The sequence below is a fragment of the Zootermopsis nevadensis genome, unplaced genomic scaffold (assembly GCF_977971745.1).
Source record: "Zootermopsis nevadensis isolate Lab colony 2312 unplaced genomic scaffold, Znev_1.0 Znev_ptg000006l, whole genome shotgun sequence".
NCBI lineage: Eukaryota > Metazoa > Arthropoda > Insecta > Blattodea > Termopsidae > Zootermopsis > Zootermopsis nevadensis.
The window spans coordinates 9151240-9171605 of NW_028259138.1; the positions used below are offsets into that span (position 1 = coordinate 9151240).

At 37.6% G+C, this 20366-nt stretch overlaps 1 protein-coding gene across 12 annotated transcripts in view; it reads right to left on the reverse strand.

Annotated features, from left to right (window-relative positions):
- The window catches only part of LOC110831469 (uncharacterized), a 396354-nt gene that overhangs the window by 9247 nt on the left and 366741 nt on the right, over positions 1–20366 (reverse strand). For all 12 annotated transcript variants that reach the window (XM_087343660.1, XM_087343664.1, XM_087343661.1 and 9 more), the window contains 9 exons: positions 14599–14760; positions 8939–9122; positions 8175–8318; positions 6878–6993; positions 5629–5803; positions 4507–4635; positions 2684–2811; positions 1976–2162; positions 1013–1129 (listed from right to left, as the gene is read on the reverse strand). In XM_087343660.1, coding sequence (XP_087199786.1) covers positions 1013–1129; positions 1976–2162; positions 2684–2811; positions 4507–4635; positions 5629–5803; positions 6878–6993; positions 8175–8318; positions 8939–9122; positions 14599–14760 — 1342 coding nt within the window. The remainder of the gene's footprint in view (positions 1–1012; positions 1130–1975; positions 2163–2683; positions 2812–4506; positions 4636–5628; positions 5804–6877; positions 6994–8174; positions 8319–8938; positions 9123–14598; positions 14761–20366) is intronic.

The window sequence follows — 20366 nt, forward strand, 5'->3', positions numbered from 1 at the left end:
ATATCAACAAACAACTATATTATGTTATAAGTTTTGCGTAAGGCTGAGGAAATTACATATTTCTGTGTGCAGAAATTTAATACCTCATGTAAAAATTTAACACTTACTAATTTATTTGAATTTCCTTCAAATTTAAATGCTTCTGGGCAATTGTTAAAATCTGTGAGAAAACAATATGATAAATCAAATGGTTTTCGTAGACTCGTGACTATCTCTGTGCTCCACAGTGTGTTTGTAGAGGAAAGCCTTATTTCACAAATGTTATATATACCAAATACAAACAAATTTGTCATATGGATTTTAAAATTTAGTTCAAATAAAAATAAATATGCAGGTACCATGGGATCCAAGCATTAGACAGGTTAATCATCTCAGGGACACATCTAATATGCTTTACTTACTAACCTAGACAAGAATATATTAGAAAAATCAATGAAGACACTTCAGAAATTATAATAATGCACATGCCTGTCACTGTATTTTCAGTGCTGATAAAAATTACAGTCCTTATAACAATTTCAAGTCATTCCCAACCAATACTACTACAATGTGATCCAAAAAATATGGAATTTGTTTGAAACCATGTTTGAAACAACAGTTTTTTTATTATGACTAAATTTAGAAAAAATTGGAAATAATTTTTATTTTAACCCAAGACATAGAGCAACTTCTACAGAGATTGAATGCTTCAGATAGACTGAACGCATTATTTACCAATAACTGAAACAAAAATTGTACTTATATGTAATAATGTAGTGTCCTAAATGAATGACACACGTGCATCAACTGACACAGATTTTGAAGTACCACTTATCAGTGCCATTGATGCACAATACATCATGGGTCATTTTTAGGGTGCTTTTGAAAAAAAAAAAAAAAAAAAAAAAAGCAACAGTACATCTACTACACAGTACATTATATCTCACACAAAAGACTCTAAACATGCATTGATCAGTCATTCATTTAGTTAAAGCTGACATTTGAGTATGTCCTGGTATGGCTTTTCTTTTACCTCCCGCTAGGATCCCGAGCATGTTTTGTAAGTGGGCTGCATATTCGCTTAGATGGTTTCACACCTTCTTCGACTGGGCCATCGTATACTTCCACAACAGACTGACAAGATGGCGCCCTGAAGCAAGGATCAAATGTGAGGTGATAAACTGAAGCTTACAGTATTAATCTGAAATGGTCCTGAAAAACACAAGAGATACATAATGCATGTATATAGCATGTTTGTTGTTATTGCTTTGGTTCGCTGAGTTGTTTGCACTAATCAATCACATCACAGCAATGTATGGACATTGATGTATACAGGATAATGATAACAATGATAATATAATGAATGATGTTAGTTCAGCGAGTATAATAATGCGTTTTAGGTTTAAAAACTGGGAATAACTACAATCTTTCCTTTTGCCAAAATTTTATAATATCTTGGGGACCATCTGAATTCTTATCCAGTGGTATCTGTGACTCTGCCAAGCAGTAATGGTGGCTAGAATATGAAGTTGACCGTCTGTCAATATTTGTTCACAGGTACTTTCATTATTCCATTCACTGTTTTTACTGTGCTATAGCAATATAATCACATACATATTTACTCATATTAATATTAAATGTCTTCAAATTGCTAATAAATGGGGAGAAGAAACACCTGAACTGTCAGTTTTTATTTGTTAAAGTTGTATTAAATGAAACCTAACAAACAGATGCTATACCAATGGAAAACTTGAATTTACACCTTATTATTTTAATTGTCAGTTTTTCTGTGTTTTTCTGCCCTGTGTACAGGTAGAGGCCTTGCGACGGGCCGATCCCTCGTTCAAGGAGTCCTATCAAATGTCTATAGATCGAGCCAACGAAAAGTTGGGACCCGCAGTGCTCAGGCACTTGAAGAACGTGTCGTTCCCAGTATCCCAGTATCCAGTTATAATTATGACAATAGAAGATATTTTTTCATTTTTTGTTTATTGACCTGAGCATATAGTTGAAAAGTGACACATGCACTATATCTGTAGGTCTCCCTAAGAAAGTTATACTGCAAGATGGTCTCCAAGATAAGGAACGGCTGTTGAAGTGACCAGATCTTGTTTCGTTGCCAGAATATAGAATGTCACATCCTGGTTTTGATGTCACATGACGGGGAGCACTTGTTCCATCCACTGCAATCAAAGAAAAATTGAAGGGATGATTTCAACAGAATGTGTTATATTAATTAATTATAATTACATGGGAAAATGCCCAAGGCAGATACCAAGGTCAAGATGCTAACAACAGCACATAAAAAGTAGGAAGAATAAAAGAAAAGGAACACAAAAAGAATTTAAAGAAAACAATATATTTTCATTACATCAGTTAATTTCATCAGTCAAAGGTAACGGAAGACTGTCATTACTTACTCAATAGGGAAATAAACTGGTCTAAAAGCTTTTGTTATTATATCTATGTGTTCTTAATAAGTGTATGTATTACAACAATACATAAGTATAGAAATATATGGATAGAGATAAATGAAGGTCAATGTATTGACTAAAATACAGTTGTCTACTTCTTAAGCATTTATAAATATGAATTATAACATAAGCAGTGTCATAAAAAAATGTAAACACATTATGATACAAAATATAAAACTTGTATGTATACATCTTTTTGGGACATGCTGTATAGAATCCACTTGACTTACTCATAATACCAGGTTCAGTTGTCTTTACTGGAGAAATGTTGGATGATTCTGTGCTTGATGATTTCTCGACAAATTCAAGAGTTGCCAAGAACCCGTTATAATCATAAGGTGGCACAGGAGGTCCCGAGCTGCCAAAAAAGAACACATTATATTTCATGAATGTTATTTAGCAAACATAACTGCTACGTCTTTCAAATCTGTTTTATGCAGAGAAGAACATTCTGCATAACAATATAAGCAAGGAAATCCTTGATTAAAATGGTAACAGTCAGTACCATACAGTTGTAGATACCTTCAAGTTTTGTAACTAAGAAGTAGGCAGAGAAAAATATGTTACTTGTGAAGGTGTTTCACAGACTAAATAAATTATTCACATCTATTATTTAATAGATAAGAGTTGTGATGTCCCATCGATGCTTTCTATTTTAACCTTTAAACTTACATCATGTTAGGGAAATCAATTTAAATATACAATGCTAAATGTAGGACTTAAGATTATATTTTAATTACAAATATACTGGGAACTGGTACTTAAATTACAGGAATTTTGTAATAATATCATGAAATATAAAGCTAACAGCAACCAGATCTTTATAAAGAATGGACATTACAGGAATTCTCCTAGGAACTGGTATTATCACTTAAGTTTATGCTTATTCTTTACCAATATGCAACAGCAACTGATGAGGTTAACTGGCTCTGATTGAATTTGGTTTAATTACTGAGACTATGAACGCCACATTTTGCTACACACACTGATCTCTTATTCAGAAAGTGTATTCCATACTGGAATACCATAATATCCTCATGCATTCTTTTCAACCTGCATTTAGAGTTATTAAATCTGCCTTGTTTGGCAGTTCCCACTTTGGGAATGTCAATGTTTACATGACTTTTTGTTTTGTGGTTGTGCAGAACAGCATAACCACAACATCAAGTTTCATCGAAATCTGTCCAATGGTTCTCAAGTTGAATCAACAGAACAGACGGACAGACACGACCAGCCTGCAACACGTTCTTGCTATGCACTTCATGCAAAGAATGCATAAGTGAAATTAACTTACAAAAATTAACTGAGGCTTACTAAAAGTTGTCTCAATCGCCTTCCACAGTTTCACAAATTTAAGAGTTACAGAAATTATACGAGGAAATAAGGACTAGTAACATATTAATTTCTCACAGCTAATGGCCAACATTACAGCTTTAATTTTTCTAGTATATTGACTTGTTTTATATTTTAAAATGCATTTTTTTAACACAAATATAAACCTTCTGTGCAAATTATATCAATATATAAAATGGATATTTTGATAGTATTTATAAAATATGCACAAGGAGGAGGTTATTTTGATAACTTTTGTAGAGTGTTAATTTAAATTGTACATCTCTTGAAATACATCCTGCAGCAATATTTCATTCTCAAGTACAAAATGTCTGCAAGTCAGAAATCTGTCTGTACAAGAATTGTATGTTACACTTCGTTCTGTATGTGATTACTGCAGGTTAAACAATAACAAGTTACATTGTTTGAAAGTATTTTTGTCCTTACTATTTCCGTGTTTTCTTTTCAAGCATTGGAATCTGTGAAGTGCTTTTTTCTCGTTGAGAAATGGCATCGTACTATAAAGTTTACGCTACACACTTCAACTCATATTTTTAAACTTTCTTTCCATCCCAGAAGAAACTATGTGAACAACTAAATACAACAATATTACAATTCTATCTGTTGTTCTGTGAAACATATTCATTTATTATGTATTAATATATAATTCACTCTGTAATTACACATTTTGCATAGTTATTTGTTAACTACTAACTGTTACCTAAACTCAAGGAGGAGGTTTGGTCCAGGATACTGGAGTTGCGTTTTTCTGTTAGCACATATAGTGGTCAAAAGATGACTGGACGGTGTTGATCCCTGGTAGACAGCTATATAGTCTGTGCCACAGTGGCTGAAACACACAAACACTATTTGAATTAAATTACTTACACAGATACTTACATAATATATTCTAAAGTTATGATTTTTTTTGTCTTTGCATGCTATTCAAGAAGCTATACATGGAATGTGCTGCGTGTGCTATTACTTTCATGGTTAAAGGAAAGTGATACATTCTTTATAATATAAATTTAGTTTTGTACTAAGAAGAAGAATAAGAAGACAAAGAATAAGACTGAATAAAATTAGTTCTGTATGTATAATTAACATTTCAAATACTCTTATTTTTAAAGAAATTTAGACTATTTCTAGTTGAGAAACCATGTACCAGTATATGAAGTTTGAGTGCACTAGCTGGAGACAAGAGAACATGGAAGACTGTGGAAAGTTATTTTATTTATTTTTGTAGAAGATTTCGTACTGTTTTCAAATATGTATCAAGCAACAGTGTAATTAAGTTATTAAAATTCTAATTGATATACAGAACGTGCAGGCTCACATAAGAGTGAATTTTGATACATTCACATCAGCTGATTCACTTCAATTTTGCAACAGGAAGTATCAAAGACCACTATCCAACATGTGATTCCAAAATTCTGTATTAAGGTAAAACAATGAGGGTAGCAAATAGTGCTTGTTAACAACAACTAATGGATTAGATAAAAAAGACAACCTGAAGATGACCCATTTTGTCTAAACACATAGTGAACTGCCATGTTTCATTAACTGAGTGTTAATTAAATCATATGCATATTATAATTACGTATAATGTATCAATATCATATGACATAAATGTTGCTTAAAGCAGAAAATTTGTGATCGGCATGGTACTAAAACTTGCATGTCTGAGTTATAGCAATTTGTCTTCAATATTTCAACTCAGACAACCACAAGTAAGTTCAGTTGGTATATTACTTGGTTTCTGGGACAGTCACATGAGTCCAGTATTCAAATATAAAAACTGCTTTAAATGTTAAAAAAGTTTTTGTGACACGAGTGTACTTACTTGTGGGGTAGGAGCAAAGCCGTGAAGATGATGTGAACCTGGGTGTGGATTGAGCTAGTGGTAATAAGATACTTGCATTGTCTGTTTGGGGGGTATAGGCCTGGGTAACCAGGACTCGCTAGCACACAGGATCCAGGATCCCGACAAGAGAAGTCCTGGTACAGCCAGTCACATTCTGCAAAACAAAATATGTGGCATGGAAAAAAAATGTTTAATAAATTTTTAATCTGTAAATTTCAGGAAAGGGTCTTCTGACAAGTTAAATAAAAATTATCACCATTACAAAATATAAAATGTAAAGACATTTCTGAGCTAAAAACTAAGAAATACACAACACATTAATATAATAATGCCATTGTATAAATATCTGTTCAAGAAACCTTCTCAAAATAAGAAAGACAAAATTTTATAAGAAGCAATACAATTATGCTTGAACTCCAATCTACTTATTTGTACGTATGAAAATAAATCTTGCAATATAAAAATGTAGTAAACCTGTACATGCACATACTTACACACACAACATAACTAATGCTTACAAAATATAATTGTCATTTCTCACTGAGATTTAAGTAGACAAATTACACACTTTTGTTTAGCTGTAACAATTTATTTTATTATACAGAAGCTATATGAATTAAAATAACATATTTGTAATTCAGGACGTAACTTGTTCATGACCTTGACCTTGCAATGGTAGACAGGGCCGTAAAAGGAAAGGGAATATAAGGAGGAAGACTAAGCCCATCATCCCAGTTGTCCCGTCTGGAGATAGAGCACATGAAACGCTAAGGAACAAGTGTTTATACTCTTGTGACGCCCATAATGTTGGACTGTGCATTTCTATATTTTGAACACTGCATCACGCAAAACTGGACTCCAAATGGTAGACTGTATTACTGGAAGAAAAGTTGATTGAACCTATGTTTGTGTGCGTATAAAGCAGGAACAAAGAATTCTACAGTTGTTTGGGTAGTATAACGGGTGGATGTATTTGTAACAAATCACTAATTATGTAAACTCTTTGTTTATAATATGTGAAATTTTATAACTGTATAAATTGTACTTGTAATATATATATAATAAATATTGTATTATTATACATCCTATGTGGCATCTGACTAACTTATGGATCCATGGAATGTAATAAAAATGTATGATGTATGCATTTATGATAAATGGCAAGAATGCACTTGTCTGACTGGTGTCATTTATCAAATATAAGTTGTGACAGAACCAAAGAAGTTACCTGTGTGCTCAATACGCCTGCCGCCTCGTGCCTGGAATCCCGCACCTTGAATGCTGCTTGAAGAAGTGAAGCTGAAGTAGGCAAGGAACTGGGAGCGAAAAGTGGGTTCTCCAATGCTACAACATAATATTAAATAAAGAGTTAATGCAGAGACTCAGATAAACAGAAGGGACACTAAAAGTAATAACTATGGCACATTAGAGTAATGGAGATGTGATGAGTACACTTACTTCTGATATGTAAGGCCTTGGTTCAAATCTCAGCTGTCATGATACTTTTATTATTGTTTTATTGGTTTCAAAAACATAAAACGAAATGCAAGGGAGGTTTTCAATTTGTGTTAACAATTTGAAAACTATCTTGTTTTTTATTTATGAATCTTAAAATATTTATTTACTTAAACAATGTATAAATATGTGTTTTTCAGGTGACATTAAGCAATCACCATAAAACCTGATTGATTTTCATGAGTTTGGATGGCTGCAAAAATATTTTCTTTCTTTTTACCTGTAACTTCAATTTCTGGTGATAAAATAACAAGTTTACATATTCACTAAGATTTATGGGCTGACAGAACTAACAGCAGTAATACAATCAATAAGTATTTACTTCTTCATGTTTACTGAACACTTCTGTTTCACTTCAGTAACATAATATCGGGGTCCGCAGTGGCTGCGGGGTCTGAGGCATGGGCCTTGTGCCGCTTGGTTGCTGGGACCGTGGGTTCGAATCCCACTCAAGGCATGGATGTTTTTCTGTGTTGTGTTGTCCTGTGTACAGGTAGAGGCTTTGCGACGTGCCGATCCCTCGTCCAAGGAGTCCTACCAAATGTCCATAGATCGAGCCAACGAAAAGTTGGGACCCGCAGTGCTCAGGCACTTGAAGAACGGGTCGTTCCCAGTATCCCCCAGTAACATAATATCATTTCATGTGAAATAAACATCAGTTGACACAAGTGGTGAATGTTCTGGTGTGACAACTGGAGTACTACAAGGCTGTTAAAACTATAGCACAACAGCATGATAATGATGATGATCATAGTGGTAGTTATAGTTGTAGTAGTGGTTCCAGCAGCAGTAACAACAACAACAACAGTAGCAGCAGCAACAAGAAGAACCCTGATTGGCATGTTTCTTTATTAAACATAGGCCACAACCAAGTTGTTAGAATGCTGATTAACAATATGATGCTCACTACAGGGGGACATCACAAGTTCTGTTAACTCACTGCCCTGATGATGGAGGCAGCAAAGGACTTCTGAAGGAGTAATTTCTATGAATTAGTATTTTTTACTTACTGGAAGAGCAAAGTGGCAGATCCCCGGTCAGCAAAGAGAACCACAGGCGGAGTGTAACGCTCATTGCTGCCGCAAATTTGTGAGTGTCCGGGTCGGGGTCTGGGCTCGGCACCGTCCACAAGCTGCAGGAATCCCCCCTCACAGCTGCAAGTAACTGGACGCCATTAATGTGCAAGCAACATACAAAATTACCACGAAGTAGTGATGTGATTAAAACTGTTGGTGGCATGACTGATGAAGAGAGAAATACAGCAGATGGAGACAGCAGTTATAATACTGACTGCCGTAGTGATGGTGGGAATAAAAGTGTAGAGAAAATTACTTGAGCTATTGAGTGTCAAAAGTAACACTGTTGAGGTTCAATTTCTAGTAAAGAAATTAGGATTTTAAGAAATCTAAAATTTAATCAGTCATGCCTCAGTTTATAGACTTCAAAAAAATGACATCACTTTTAATGTTTTAGATCTATTTAACCTTTATAATCTTTGGGTCACATCCTACGTGTAGTCCAGCTGGCCACATGTCATGATAGCATAGGATTCCTGATTTTACTCAGCCTACAAGTTTTACTTCAGAGTTCGACACATCTATTATGCCTCTCTAGATCTGATTTGGTCCCTTCCAGGGGTTATCAGAGAAGAAAACCATGAACTCCTCTTCCCCTTACCATATCTTCTCATCTTTCGATTTTCCCTACTCCCCTACCAAATGAGGTCTGTCCTTGAAAGATTTTTCGTCTGATAGCGACGGCTTTAAACACTCACCTGCTACCGTTGAAGCGACCGACGCTCACGAGGCGGTACACCTGAATCTCAACACGCTGCCCCGTGTCTGGTTGAAGTAGGTACCAGCAGAACACTGGGCCTTCCATGGATGGTGACTTGATTTGCCCAAACGTCTTCCCTGAGCGTGCAACCAGGTATCGCGAGTCAACCGTAATGTTACACACTACGACAAAGAATACAGAAGTTGTAATACTCTGATCAAATGCCGGACCATTCTAACCTACTATTACTATTCAGTGGCGTAACAATAAAAATATGTACCCTCATTAAATCTAGCAGATGATTTATTACGTCATTTGAGTGATTCTAGGTTTCATTAATGATGTCTTTTTTTAAGCTGTCGAGGTTTACAGAATAGAATGCTTGAATGTTTTGTGAATGATGAATTGAAAAGGATATGTACGAAAGCAGTAGTGGCCTATTTTAAAGTACCCCAGCATCTCAGTATTTGCCTGGAGGGGCTGAGAAATACCACGACTGCTCCAGAAAGTATAGCATGTCTCTGAGCTGAGATTTGAATACAGTATGGCGTGAATATGAATATAATATAATATTAAAATATAAACAAATAAGTGCTAAATAATTCCTTTAGACAAGAAATATGTCTTCTTGTACTCACACGGTCCTGATACCATATGTTATTTACTCTAATAGAGTCACTTTAAGGGCTCTGTTATTTATTTACTGGTTATTAATTCTGTAACGTGTGAACCGGGATAGCTCAGTCAGTATAGTGACTAGCTACGGGCTGGACGACCGGGGTTCGATCCCCGACGGGGGCAGAGGATTTTTCCTCTAGCCTCTGCGTCCAGACCGGCTCTGGGGCCCACTCAGCCTCCTCTACAATGGGTACCGGGGTCCTTTCCCGGGGGTAAAGCCGGCCGGGGCGTGATGCTGACCACTCACCCCCATCTAGTGCCGAGGTCAAGGAAGAGAGGAGCTATACCTACACTCACCCCAAACGCCTACATGGCGTATAGTGGGACAAACTTTACTTTTTTAATTCTGTAACGTAAACGAGAAAACTAATGCAAAAACACAGCGGATATCTGACCATAGCAGCAGACCACGCCGATGATAAAGATACGGTGAAATAAACAACTAAATCAAAGCAAGAACATGGCGTGCCAGTAAATTATATAAATTTGATGCATCTGCATAACCTAAAAATTGTACCAGAAAATTACTTTTAAAAAGTATACATTATCATATTATCCCTAAATAAAGCACACAGATAACGCATCTGTATGTATTTTTGGAACTGCACTCTAAAAATAATATTATAATATAATAAATAAATGAATAAATACATATTTATATATCGAAATCTTTCTGGATCATTTATTTGCGTGAATCAGTAATTTAATTGTGTCATTTCAGATCAAGTTGTGAAATAGTTTACAGCCTTTAACTTAATGTTTATTTCAAAGTTTGATGGTACAGCTTCAAATCAGGAAACCATTCCCACTTACAAAATTGTAGCTGTTATTTATTAAGGGAGGCTGTGTAAAATATTGATAAAATAAAGGGGAGAGGCCCTTTTGACAAGAACGTTTACGATGGTAAAACGGTCGTCCTTCTAGAATACACCGACATTATTTTCATGGATTAGAATCGAATGCGAAGATCACAAAGTCATGTTAAATGATGCTATTCGCAACGTGTTTTAAGTCAACGGTGGGGCATCTAGGGGTATCAGTGCCGTCTCTCAAACAAAGTGGGCCTTTAGAGGTCACAATAAATACATTAACAACCCTGCCGTCAAAGATATCAACAAACCGCTATTACCATCCGCGTTATCCGCTTTTCACGGAACTCAAGCTTTACTGCACTGATAACACTGAACCGTGTTCAAATAATCTTAGTTTTTACAGTGAAGTCTTCGTTCGACACCAAACCTAGTGAACCACCCCTTGTCCACTGTCAGAGACTTGTTATTCAAGTCATTCACCGCCACTCTTTATACCGGGAGGCCATTTTATCCATTATCAACCTGACTAAAGTCACCACTACCAATCACTCATAACAGTACGATTTCGCCGTTACCTATCACCAGAAACGCACAGCATCTCCAAAAAAACAGAAAACATTCATTCCTGTCGTGAAAAATTACGCGTCCAAACTGATATCATAAGTGCGGTCTATATAGGTAAATGGCAATGGATGATTAACGCCACAACGAATCTAACACAGAGGTGATTCACACATTTATAAATCACACGACATAATCTCATTCAGATGTCACTAAAATTCTACACTGTACACAGTGTGTACAGAAAGTAGTTCTTCACAAAGCTGCTTAATAATACGTGATAACAGAACGAGGCTCATGACCGACTAAATGCGTGTGTCTGTAAATGAATGACTGATAAAGTTCTCAATAATGACGCTAGGTGGAAGACTATTGTACTCTAAAAATGTTGCTACAAGGAGATAATGGTAGAAAAGAATGAAAGGGGGAAAAGCGATGAAGATGGGAAATAAATAATTTCACGTTGAATTTGTCAACGGAGCATGATCTGTAAATCACACAGCAATCCATCAAGAGATTCTACATCATCTGAAACTTAACGATGAAGGGAGGAACGTAAAATGTGTAAGCATACCAAATGCCAGGACACACCCTCAACATTTTAAAAGTGTTCTGTACGTGCTTCTTAAACAACATGGCAGATGTCGCAACTGCAGGCCATACCTTCGTTCACTTGTTGTATGATCGTATTTAAGCAGCCGATAAGGAGAACGACTGCAGTGCCACTAACGTTCATTCAGTTTTACACCCAGACAGCGTCTCAGAAAACATGAAATTAAATCGTCATATCTAAACTGCCGCTTATATTAACTCACTACATAGAATAGTGTTCGTCTTGAGGAGCTAATAGTCGCTCAGCTATTCAATACATTTCCCACAAATTCGTACTATGTTATTCATTATACAAATTGTCTGGAGTATTCTGTTTATCTGTCCAAATATTCTTCTCAAATGCTCTCATTCTTTGAAGATCCCAACAATGTCGCACAAGTCGTTGATGGTACGACGTCGATCTTCGTGAATGGCCTGCCGAATCTTCGTAACATTTTCGGGCGTTGTGCTCGAAGATGGTCGTTCAGAACGCTCGTCATCATCATCGACAGAGGTTCGGCCATTTTTAAAACGTGAATGCCACACAAAAGTTTGTGCACGACCCATTGCGGACTCCCCAAATGCTTGCTTTAGCATTTCATAGGTTTCCGTAGCCGTTTTGGCGAGTCTTTGGCAAAATTTGATGCACACGCCATTCCGAAATCGCAGGAGGGTCGGTGTAATGCACTACCAAAACGCCCGTAACTAAGAAACAAATGCTAATTCGATGATGCCGGCTGGCACACTGATTCACTATGAATGTAGGCCGCACCCCCTAGCGGCAGAAGCTCGTACTACATCCGGTTCGCCTTCTATTGACACAGTCTTGAAACTTTCCGATCGCACCTCGTACATATTAACCATGTAAATATCCGTTCAGATTTTGATTCTTAAGGCCTAAGCATGAACATTCTGACTGCGACTTGGAATCGGGCCCAGGGTTTGTCATTTTGCGCACCAGGGTTGGCCAGTTGGCGTCCGGCCAAACGTACTTGCCCACCTTCCATTTCGATCTATTTCAGGTCATCTGTAACACCCTCCACTTTGTCGACTTTCACGGCGGCTTTATACGGAAAGTTCAAATAATTACTGCAAATCAGAAAGGAAATTTAAAAAAAAAATTGCACTGATTTATTACGTTCAAAATACTTAACGTAATTATCACAGAGCTGTATCAGAATGAAGTTCTTTCCAGTTAGAATACTAACAAAATAGTGTTAATGGTTTGGATAAAATGTAATTCACAGTTAATTTTGCGACCTCCTCGTCACATCACGAGGTTTTGGAAGACAAAATCTTCGCAATTCAATAAGGTTCGAATATAATTATTTGTGGTTAAAAAATACATCATAAAAGTCTACCTCACGAAAAGGTTGTAACTTATTTGAAGCTATCTTCCAACACGCAAATTCATTTTTGAATGTTGTTTTATTACGTAGAAAAATTATGTACGCCTGAGCTTATAATCGAATCGAACAACATTATCGATGTTAGAACAATGACGTTCAATAGAAACAACAACAACACGAAGCATGCAGCTTAAAAATAACAAGCAACCTGGATATTGATTGGACCTGCAGGCTTAGTGGAAAGGCTGGAAAATCGGTCCGCCTTCTTTCTTTCTTTTTAACAAAATCACGGCTACTAAACATTTAGCTACAGCTGAAATTCCGACGTAGCCAACACGCGCCACCGCGTGCGTTCAGTTTGGCGCTGTGCCAGTCTCAGTGTTATAAAAACGAAGTGTTAATAGGCGCGAGTCGATATTAAAGCCCAGCGTTCGGATATCCGACGCAATGCAATAAATCATGCAGGGGACGCCCCCTTACCGGACCCAAAACGAGCTTAAAAACACAAAAAGAACGGCGCCATCCATTTACTACCAATAGTCAAACAAAAGTCACGTATCATAAATTATCATTTCATTCGCAAAGAATAATAGATCGCTTTCCTAACGAGTGATGAAGAATTATATTCATTTCACCGCGCGAGGCTGTTACTAAAAAGCGGTAGAAAGTTCACGGAGTGCGAAACATCTCTTCCGTCAAGTAGAGGTCAAAAGGCGTGACATGAAGACTTTTATTGCGATAAGTAAATAAAATGCAAGTTAAAACGGAAATTATAATAAATATACGAGCAGTTACATGTAAAATACAAGTTAGACTACGTACACATTCACAAAATGCGGTCAACTATTTCGGTTCTAACTCAATGGATTCCTACAAATATCACAGCAAGTCTCTGGATTTCGGACCAAACATTTTGAACTGCAAGTAATTTCTTTTGTTGCGTATGATTTTTATGTAACTTTTATTGCTTAATAACTGAAAACGGCTTGCAGACACATGACATCCGTGTGGCCAAACCTCTCTAACCTCTAAACAGCACAAGAACCGACTGAGGGATTTTTATTAAACTTGGCATGAACATTATACCGGCCACCCGCCTTATCGTTTTTCACCTCGTGCTATAAAAATACCAACATGGCGGCCTGCGGACTTTCGAGGTGGCTGCGACACTAGCGCCAGTCGATGCAGATTTGTGGAATTATAACGTCAAGTTCGCAGCAATGTGAAGTCCATGTTGATCTTTTTAATTTTGACATCCACGAGGAATTTGTGCCCCCTGGTCAAAATGTCAACGGGAAGTTTTATTGTGAAGTTTTGAAGCGGCTACAGGAGATCATTAGGCGCAAACGTCCGGAAAAGTGGGAGAACAACAGCTGGGTTCTCCACCACGACAACGCTCGCCCGCCCACACATCGCTCGTTGTTTGCCAGTTTTTGGCTTCCAAAAACACGACAGTGATTCCCCACCCACCCTATTCGCCTGACCTCGCCCCTTGCGACCTTTTCCTGTTCCCCAAAATGAAATTTCGATTGACACAATTGAGGACTTCCAGGGATGCATGGAATCATGGACAAAACGCTGGGGGTCGCTGTATCCATGCCCAAGGGGACTATTTTTTTATTGGCAAATTCCCCGAACTTCTGGGTAGCACCTCGTATTATACTCACTGTTGCTACAGTGTTGCTCCAGACCGCATTGACTGCAGCGGTTTGGCGATCCTCGCCCACAGTGACAGCCCCCGTCTCGCACGCAACACGCACAGTCCTGACGAGACGAATCGAAAGGACATTTGCAGCCTTTGGCTTCCTGCGTCCATAGATCCACCTGACCTGCGGGTAAATAAATACAAATTCCATTAAATAAAACAAACAAATTTTGAGGCGAAAATGACAAGTATTAATCTATCGAGAAAAAAAAATGTTTTCTGTGTTGAAATAATTACTTGTATAAAAAATGAAGAAGCTTGCCATTTTGGTGATGTGTTTTACAGTTCCAAAGGGTTGTCTGGTTCGAACTGCACTGAACAGTCAAGAGAAGACGAAACTGTTCGACACAGCACAGTCACGCTGACCGAGTGGTAAATTTTAATTTGTATGTAAGTAGTAATTGAAAAAAAACACACAAATGCTGATAACAAGAAATAAAACAAATACTTATCGGTATTTCACAGTGCATATTTCAGTAATATATACTTAATTTCCATATTTAAAAATTCTCTACTTGCAAACGGAAACCAGACAACATACTTATTTCTGAGTCTGGAGAAAACTTCTACACGATAGTTATCAGAGCATGTTGAAACTTTCAAAATGCATTTAAAACTTTAAGTTCTGATGACTTCTTTTTGAAACAATTGGCTAAATATTGAAGACGGTTTCAAAACTGCAATTGCACTAGACTGCGTGTTATTTAGTCTGTAAAAGTTGGTTACAGATGTAGCTCGATTATTTGGTGATATCATGGCTGTGCATTAGAAGCACCTAACTCTCTATATCTGGATTTCTGAGGCCAAAGCGTAATTCTGTACCAACACTGACCTTGTCAGGCGGGATTGCAGCGTTACTCCCATAGAACCCAGCTCTAATTTAACTTCCCCAGCAAAATGTAACACCTACAATATTCAGCGGGCAGAAATTACGGCCAGGTTTCTGTGTGGTTAGATACGAGATCAATTAGTCACGTATTAGTCAGTCATTAAATGTCCTTAAACAAGTCTCTATCAGTCAGTTACTTCATTAAATATGAATCAGTTACTTAATCAACAAGCTTCTCAATTAACCTACCAACCATTTAATTTAATCCGCGAGGTTGTAATGTTTTATTTAATTAGTTTGGTGGCCTCCCTCGCTTTTAATCCGTCACATATCCAGTAGATAAAGAGAAACTCCAAAGAATTGTTTAGCCCGGTGCCTTTATTTGGGCTGACACACAACAGAAACTTACTGAATTTACTCAATTAATAATATATTTACAGTTTTTAACAAAGCAAAATTTATTTTGCATACAAAACGTATTCTTTTTGAGGGCTGAATATAGCGAACGGACATATTTTTATGAAGTCAGACACGTAGAAGACACTCAAATGGCCAGAGTCGTTATTAGAGTATCGAATTCAAAGGCCAGAACGTGTTTGGTATAGTACCAGGGACCACCGCGTTCCCCTTACGTCACTAGTTTGCAGGTAGAAGGAATATATAAACCAAAGACATTACCGCCATTACAACCAAGACTGTGATATACAAAGTAATTCCTCTGGGAAATACTATTTATGGTATGGTTAGTACGAGGTGCGATCGGAAAGTTTCAAGACTGTGTCAATAGAGGGCGAACCGGATGTAGTACGAGCTTCGGCCGCTAGGGGGTGCGGCCTACATTCATAGTGAATCAGTGTGCCAGCCGGCATCATCGAATTAGCATTTGTTTCTTAGTTACGGGCGTTTTGGTAGTGCATTACACCGACTCTCCTGCGATTTCGGAATGGCGTGTGCATCAAATTTTGCCAAAGACTCGCCAAAACGGCTACGGAAACCTATGAAATGCTTAAGCAAGCATTTGGGGAGTCCGCAATGGGTCGTGCACAAACTTTTGTGTGGCATTCACGTTTTAAAAATGGCCGAACCTCTGTCGATGATGACGAGCGTTCTGGACGACCATCTTCGAGCACAACGACCGAAAATGTTACGAAGATTCAGCAGGTCATTCACGAAGATCGACGTCGTACCATCAACGACTTGTGCGACATTGTTGGGATAGGCTATGGGACCTGTCAGCTGATTCTAAAAGAAGAACTCCACATGCGAAGCATCATGACAACGCGCCAGCGCACACCGCCCTCAAAGTTCGACAGTTTTTGGCCTCAAACACCATGGCCGTCATCCCGCACCCTCCTTATTCGCCGTGTGACTTCTTCCTCTTCCCAAAGATGAAAATTCAGCTAAAGGGAAGGAGATTTGAGACGATAGAAGAGATTCAGGTAGAATCGCAGATGGTGCTTGACAGGCTGACAAAGAAAGATTTCCAGGGATGCTTCCAGGCTTGGCAGCGGCGCTGGGATCGTTGTGTTCACTCCCAGGGGAACTACTTCGAGGGTGATGGATGAATTTAATACCTGAGATAAGTGTACGGGTTTTTATACGCGCAGTCTTGAAACTTTCCGATCGCACCTCGTACATGCTTATTTATCTGCTACCTTTCTCAAGCCCTCTTATTTCCTTGTCCTTTACTTTTATCGGAAGTGAAATTAACAGATTCATCCCCACTACTGTAAGTCGATATTCAATTGATGGTTTAACCAGAGAACGAGTTTAAAACTGAAATGCTAGTTTATTGCAGGGCTGACTGAAAGTATATTGGACAAATATACACGAGTTTACTACTAACATTTCTTTGGGCACCTGCAGGAGTTTGTCTACTACAGGCCTAATCAGAACGAATAGTTCTGGGCACCTGCTCTTAGTAATAATTTGACGTTTTCACCATAATTTGCACTGTACAATAGGAGATGGACAGGGCTGAGGTCTTTACAAATTCCAGCAGATTCTTTTTACCGGTTCGTGAATCAGAAAAGGGAAGGAAACATCTTCTGTTTATTTTCAATTATACTACACGTTTGTGTTATACTATAATACCTCAGCGTTCTAAAGACAAAGGCAGAATGTTCCTTCGAAATGTTGGCATCGATCTACAGTACACAAAGTGTTTAACCCATAAGGTAAACATTACATATGTTTAGCATATTTCGAATTATCACTAGCATGTTTGATATCGTGCTATGTGATCCCTTCATCTTGTTTTGAGATTACTTAAAGATTGTTCTATGTTTTATAGGGTATTATTAACATTGTAACTTACAAAAATACCGTGGAAAAAATGTGTTTTTATGTTCTTGACTGCGAAAACTGTTTTGAAAGTGATTAAAATACTGATCTAGTTTATTGCATTATTATACACAGGAAATAAACATCATTCAAGCATCATGGCCAACTGAGGTGTAGTTATAAAGCGTTCATGTTTCTGAACTATGCCGTTTATTCAGCAGTAATGTTTCTCACCGTCGTCAAAGCTTTGTGGTGAGAGTGTATGGAATGTTAAGCAAATTAAACTCTCCTATCCCAAAGACAAAGACACCAAGAATAATGCATTGGGCGTTCAAAATAACACTAGAATTTCATTCGCACGTTGTGAAAATACACTTTATGCTGTTCCTGGAAGTGGAATTAAAAAGGAATTAGTGTCTATTATTATGCAAATTGAACTTACAAGTAGACGGAGTAATTAATGACATTCAAAGCTCCTTGTTTTTGTAGCGTGATTGTTTTTGGTCGTAGTGACTTTGCTTTCCTGAAGTTATGTATTATTGACCATTAACCTGTGAAATTTAGATACCTTTTCTTTCAATAGGGGAATCTCGGAAAATTAAGTGACTCGTTTGTTTTTATCTTACCAACTTTTACAAAGCTTTCCACAGCGCTTTGGTGTATCATTACTAGTAGTTACCATTGTTTTTACCTTGCTTATCAGATAATAACAATACGTACAAAGTTCATATGCATTCTGTTTTGGACTTAAGAACAAATCATAAAAATCCAATCCAATCATTAATATGGATAAGAAATCTCCGAATAACAGTTGTTGTGTCGCAACTGGAAGTATCACCCTAGGAATTTAGTGAAATATTACGAGAAATTCTAGGCATTCTAACAAAAGAACATCACTGAGGAGCCATCTGTTCAGCAAGTTAGGAATTCAATTCTAAAAGTTTGTGACGATGGTGCGTTGTTGAAGTAAAGAGTTTTCTGGATATTTTACATCGTATAATAAATAAAATCCACGACGTTTCGGAGATGGGACTCTATCTCCGTCTTCAGATATCCCTACTCAGTTGGGCCCAATCGATAGAGCTAATCCCTATATCCTGAGATAGGGATTAGCTCTAGAGATATCAAGTTAGGAATTTTCAGTCATTTTGTCTCTGCGATCCACAGACAGAAACAATAGCAGACTGAACTGAGTTCTGCCACGAACTTTCTCTCAGCGAATTCTGCATCCCTGTGGAGCACTTATTATGCTCTATGTGTAGCCTACATTCCGTACGTTTTTAAACTAAAATGCTTGTCTTCTGCTATGCAAAGAATAGTAACTTAAACAGCTATTTATTCTCAGTTTTAGACAGAAGTGTTTCTTTCAGTGACACCTTTAAAAACTACAAAACAATTATTTACTCCAACGTTGTGGCCCACACAAGATGGCCTCTCGATCCACAAGTTGAAGACGACTGCGTGATATGAATTCAACAACGGCTTTCTAAAATGTGTGGGCGCTACCTAACAGCTCTGATCAAAAAAAAACCAAATTTATGAATTAAAGACACTTAACGTTGAGAATCTGGTACGCCTGCTTCGTATTCAGGTGGTCTCAGATTCAAATTTCGGCCAGGAGACACCTATACTGAATAAGGAATTTCGTGATTTTACTCAGTCCATCCACGAAATTGTTGCGATAGTACGTTACGTAAGGCATGAGCGCTTCCTTCCACATTTTTTCCCAAATCTTTCAACTCACTGATTTAATCGTACCATTTGTGGCTATACGGTCCGGGCTACTGACAGCAAAGTTATATTTTTTTATTTGTAGTGTTCTGTCTGCCGACAGGTCCATATGAACAGGATCCTTCCATCCTTTTCTCGGATTGGGACCTGTTCATATACGTTCTTGGCAGATGATCCAGAAGTTGTTTGCCATTGCCTTCTTCTGTGTGTGAATGGAGTAATTGTTGGGATGCCACGGAGAAACCGGGGAAGCCCCCGGAGGAAAACTCCGTGTTGCCTAGACCACGGCCTTGCCCAACACAAGTTATAAATTCGGGCCTGATAAAGGTGAAACAGTGTCCAGCTCTGTGAACCATACGGGAACCGGACCATCCATGAGAAAACCTGTCCCAAGCAATTTTGTTGGGCAAATGAGTCAAATTATCGGTCTTCAACGGCTTTACACTAAACACACGATCACGCATTTAATTTATGTTATAAAGGAAATTATTGTACACATTTCTTTTTGTGGGGGGTATCAAATATCGCAGATTACTACAAGATCAAATGAGAACGATTTCAAATTGTCTTATGGGACAATTGCTGTTCATCTTTTCCGAGTTACAATACGTGCGTAAACTCTGCAATTCTCTGAAATTTACAGTCAACTATCAAACGGAAGAGGTATTTACACATTCCTAATTTTGTCCTGCTTTCTTAACACCCTATGGTTATCAACGAAAGCAAAAATTGCAGATTTTTTGAGGTCATCTATGAGTCAAAAGTCTTATTTTTTATCACTATATGTCGTATCAGAAGTCCTTCTAGTATTAGAGACCTCAAGTGTCCACTTAACCTCACAACATTCAGAGCAAAGTTTTAAAAATAAAAAATAGGTTTGATTGATG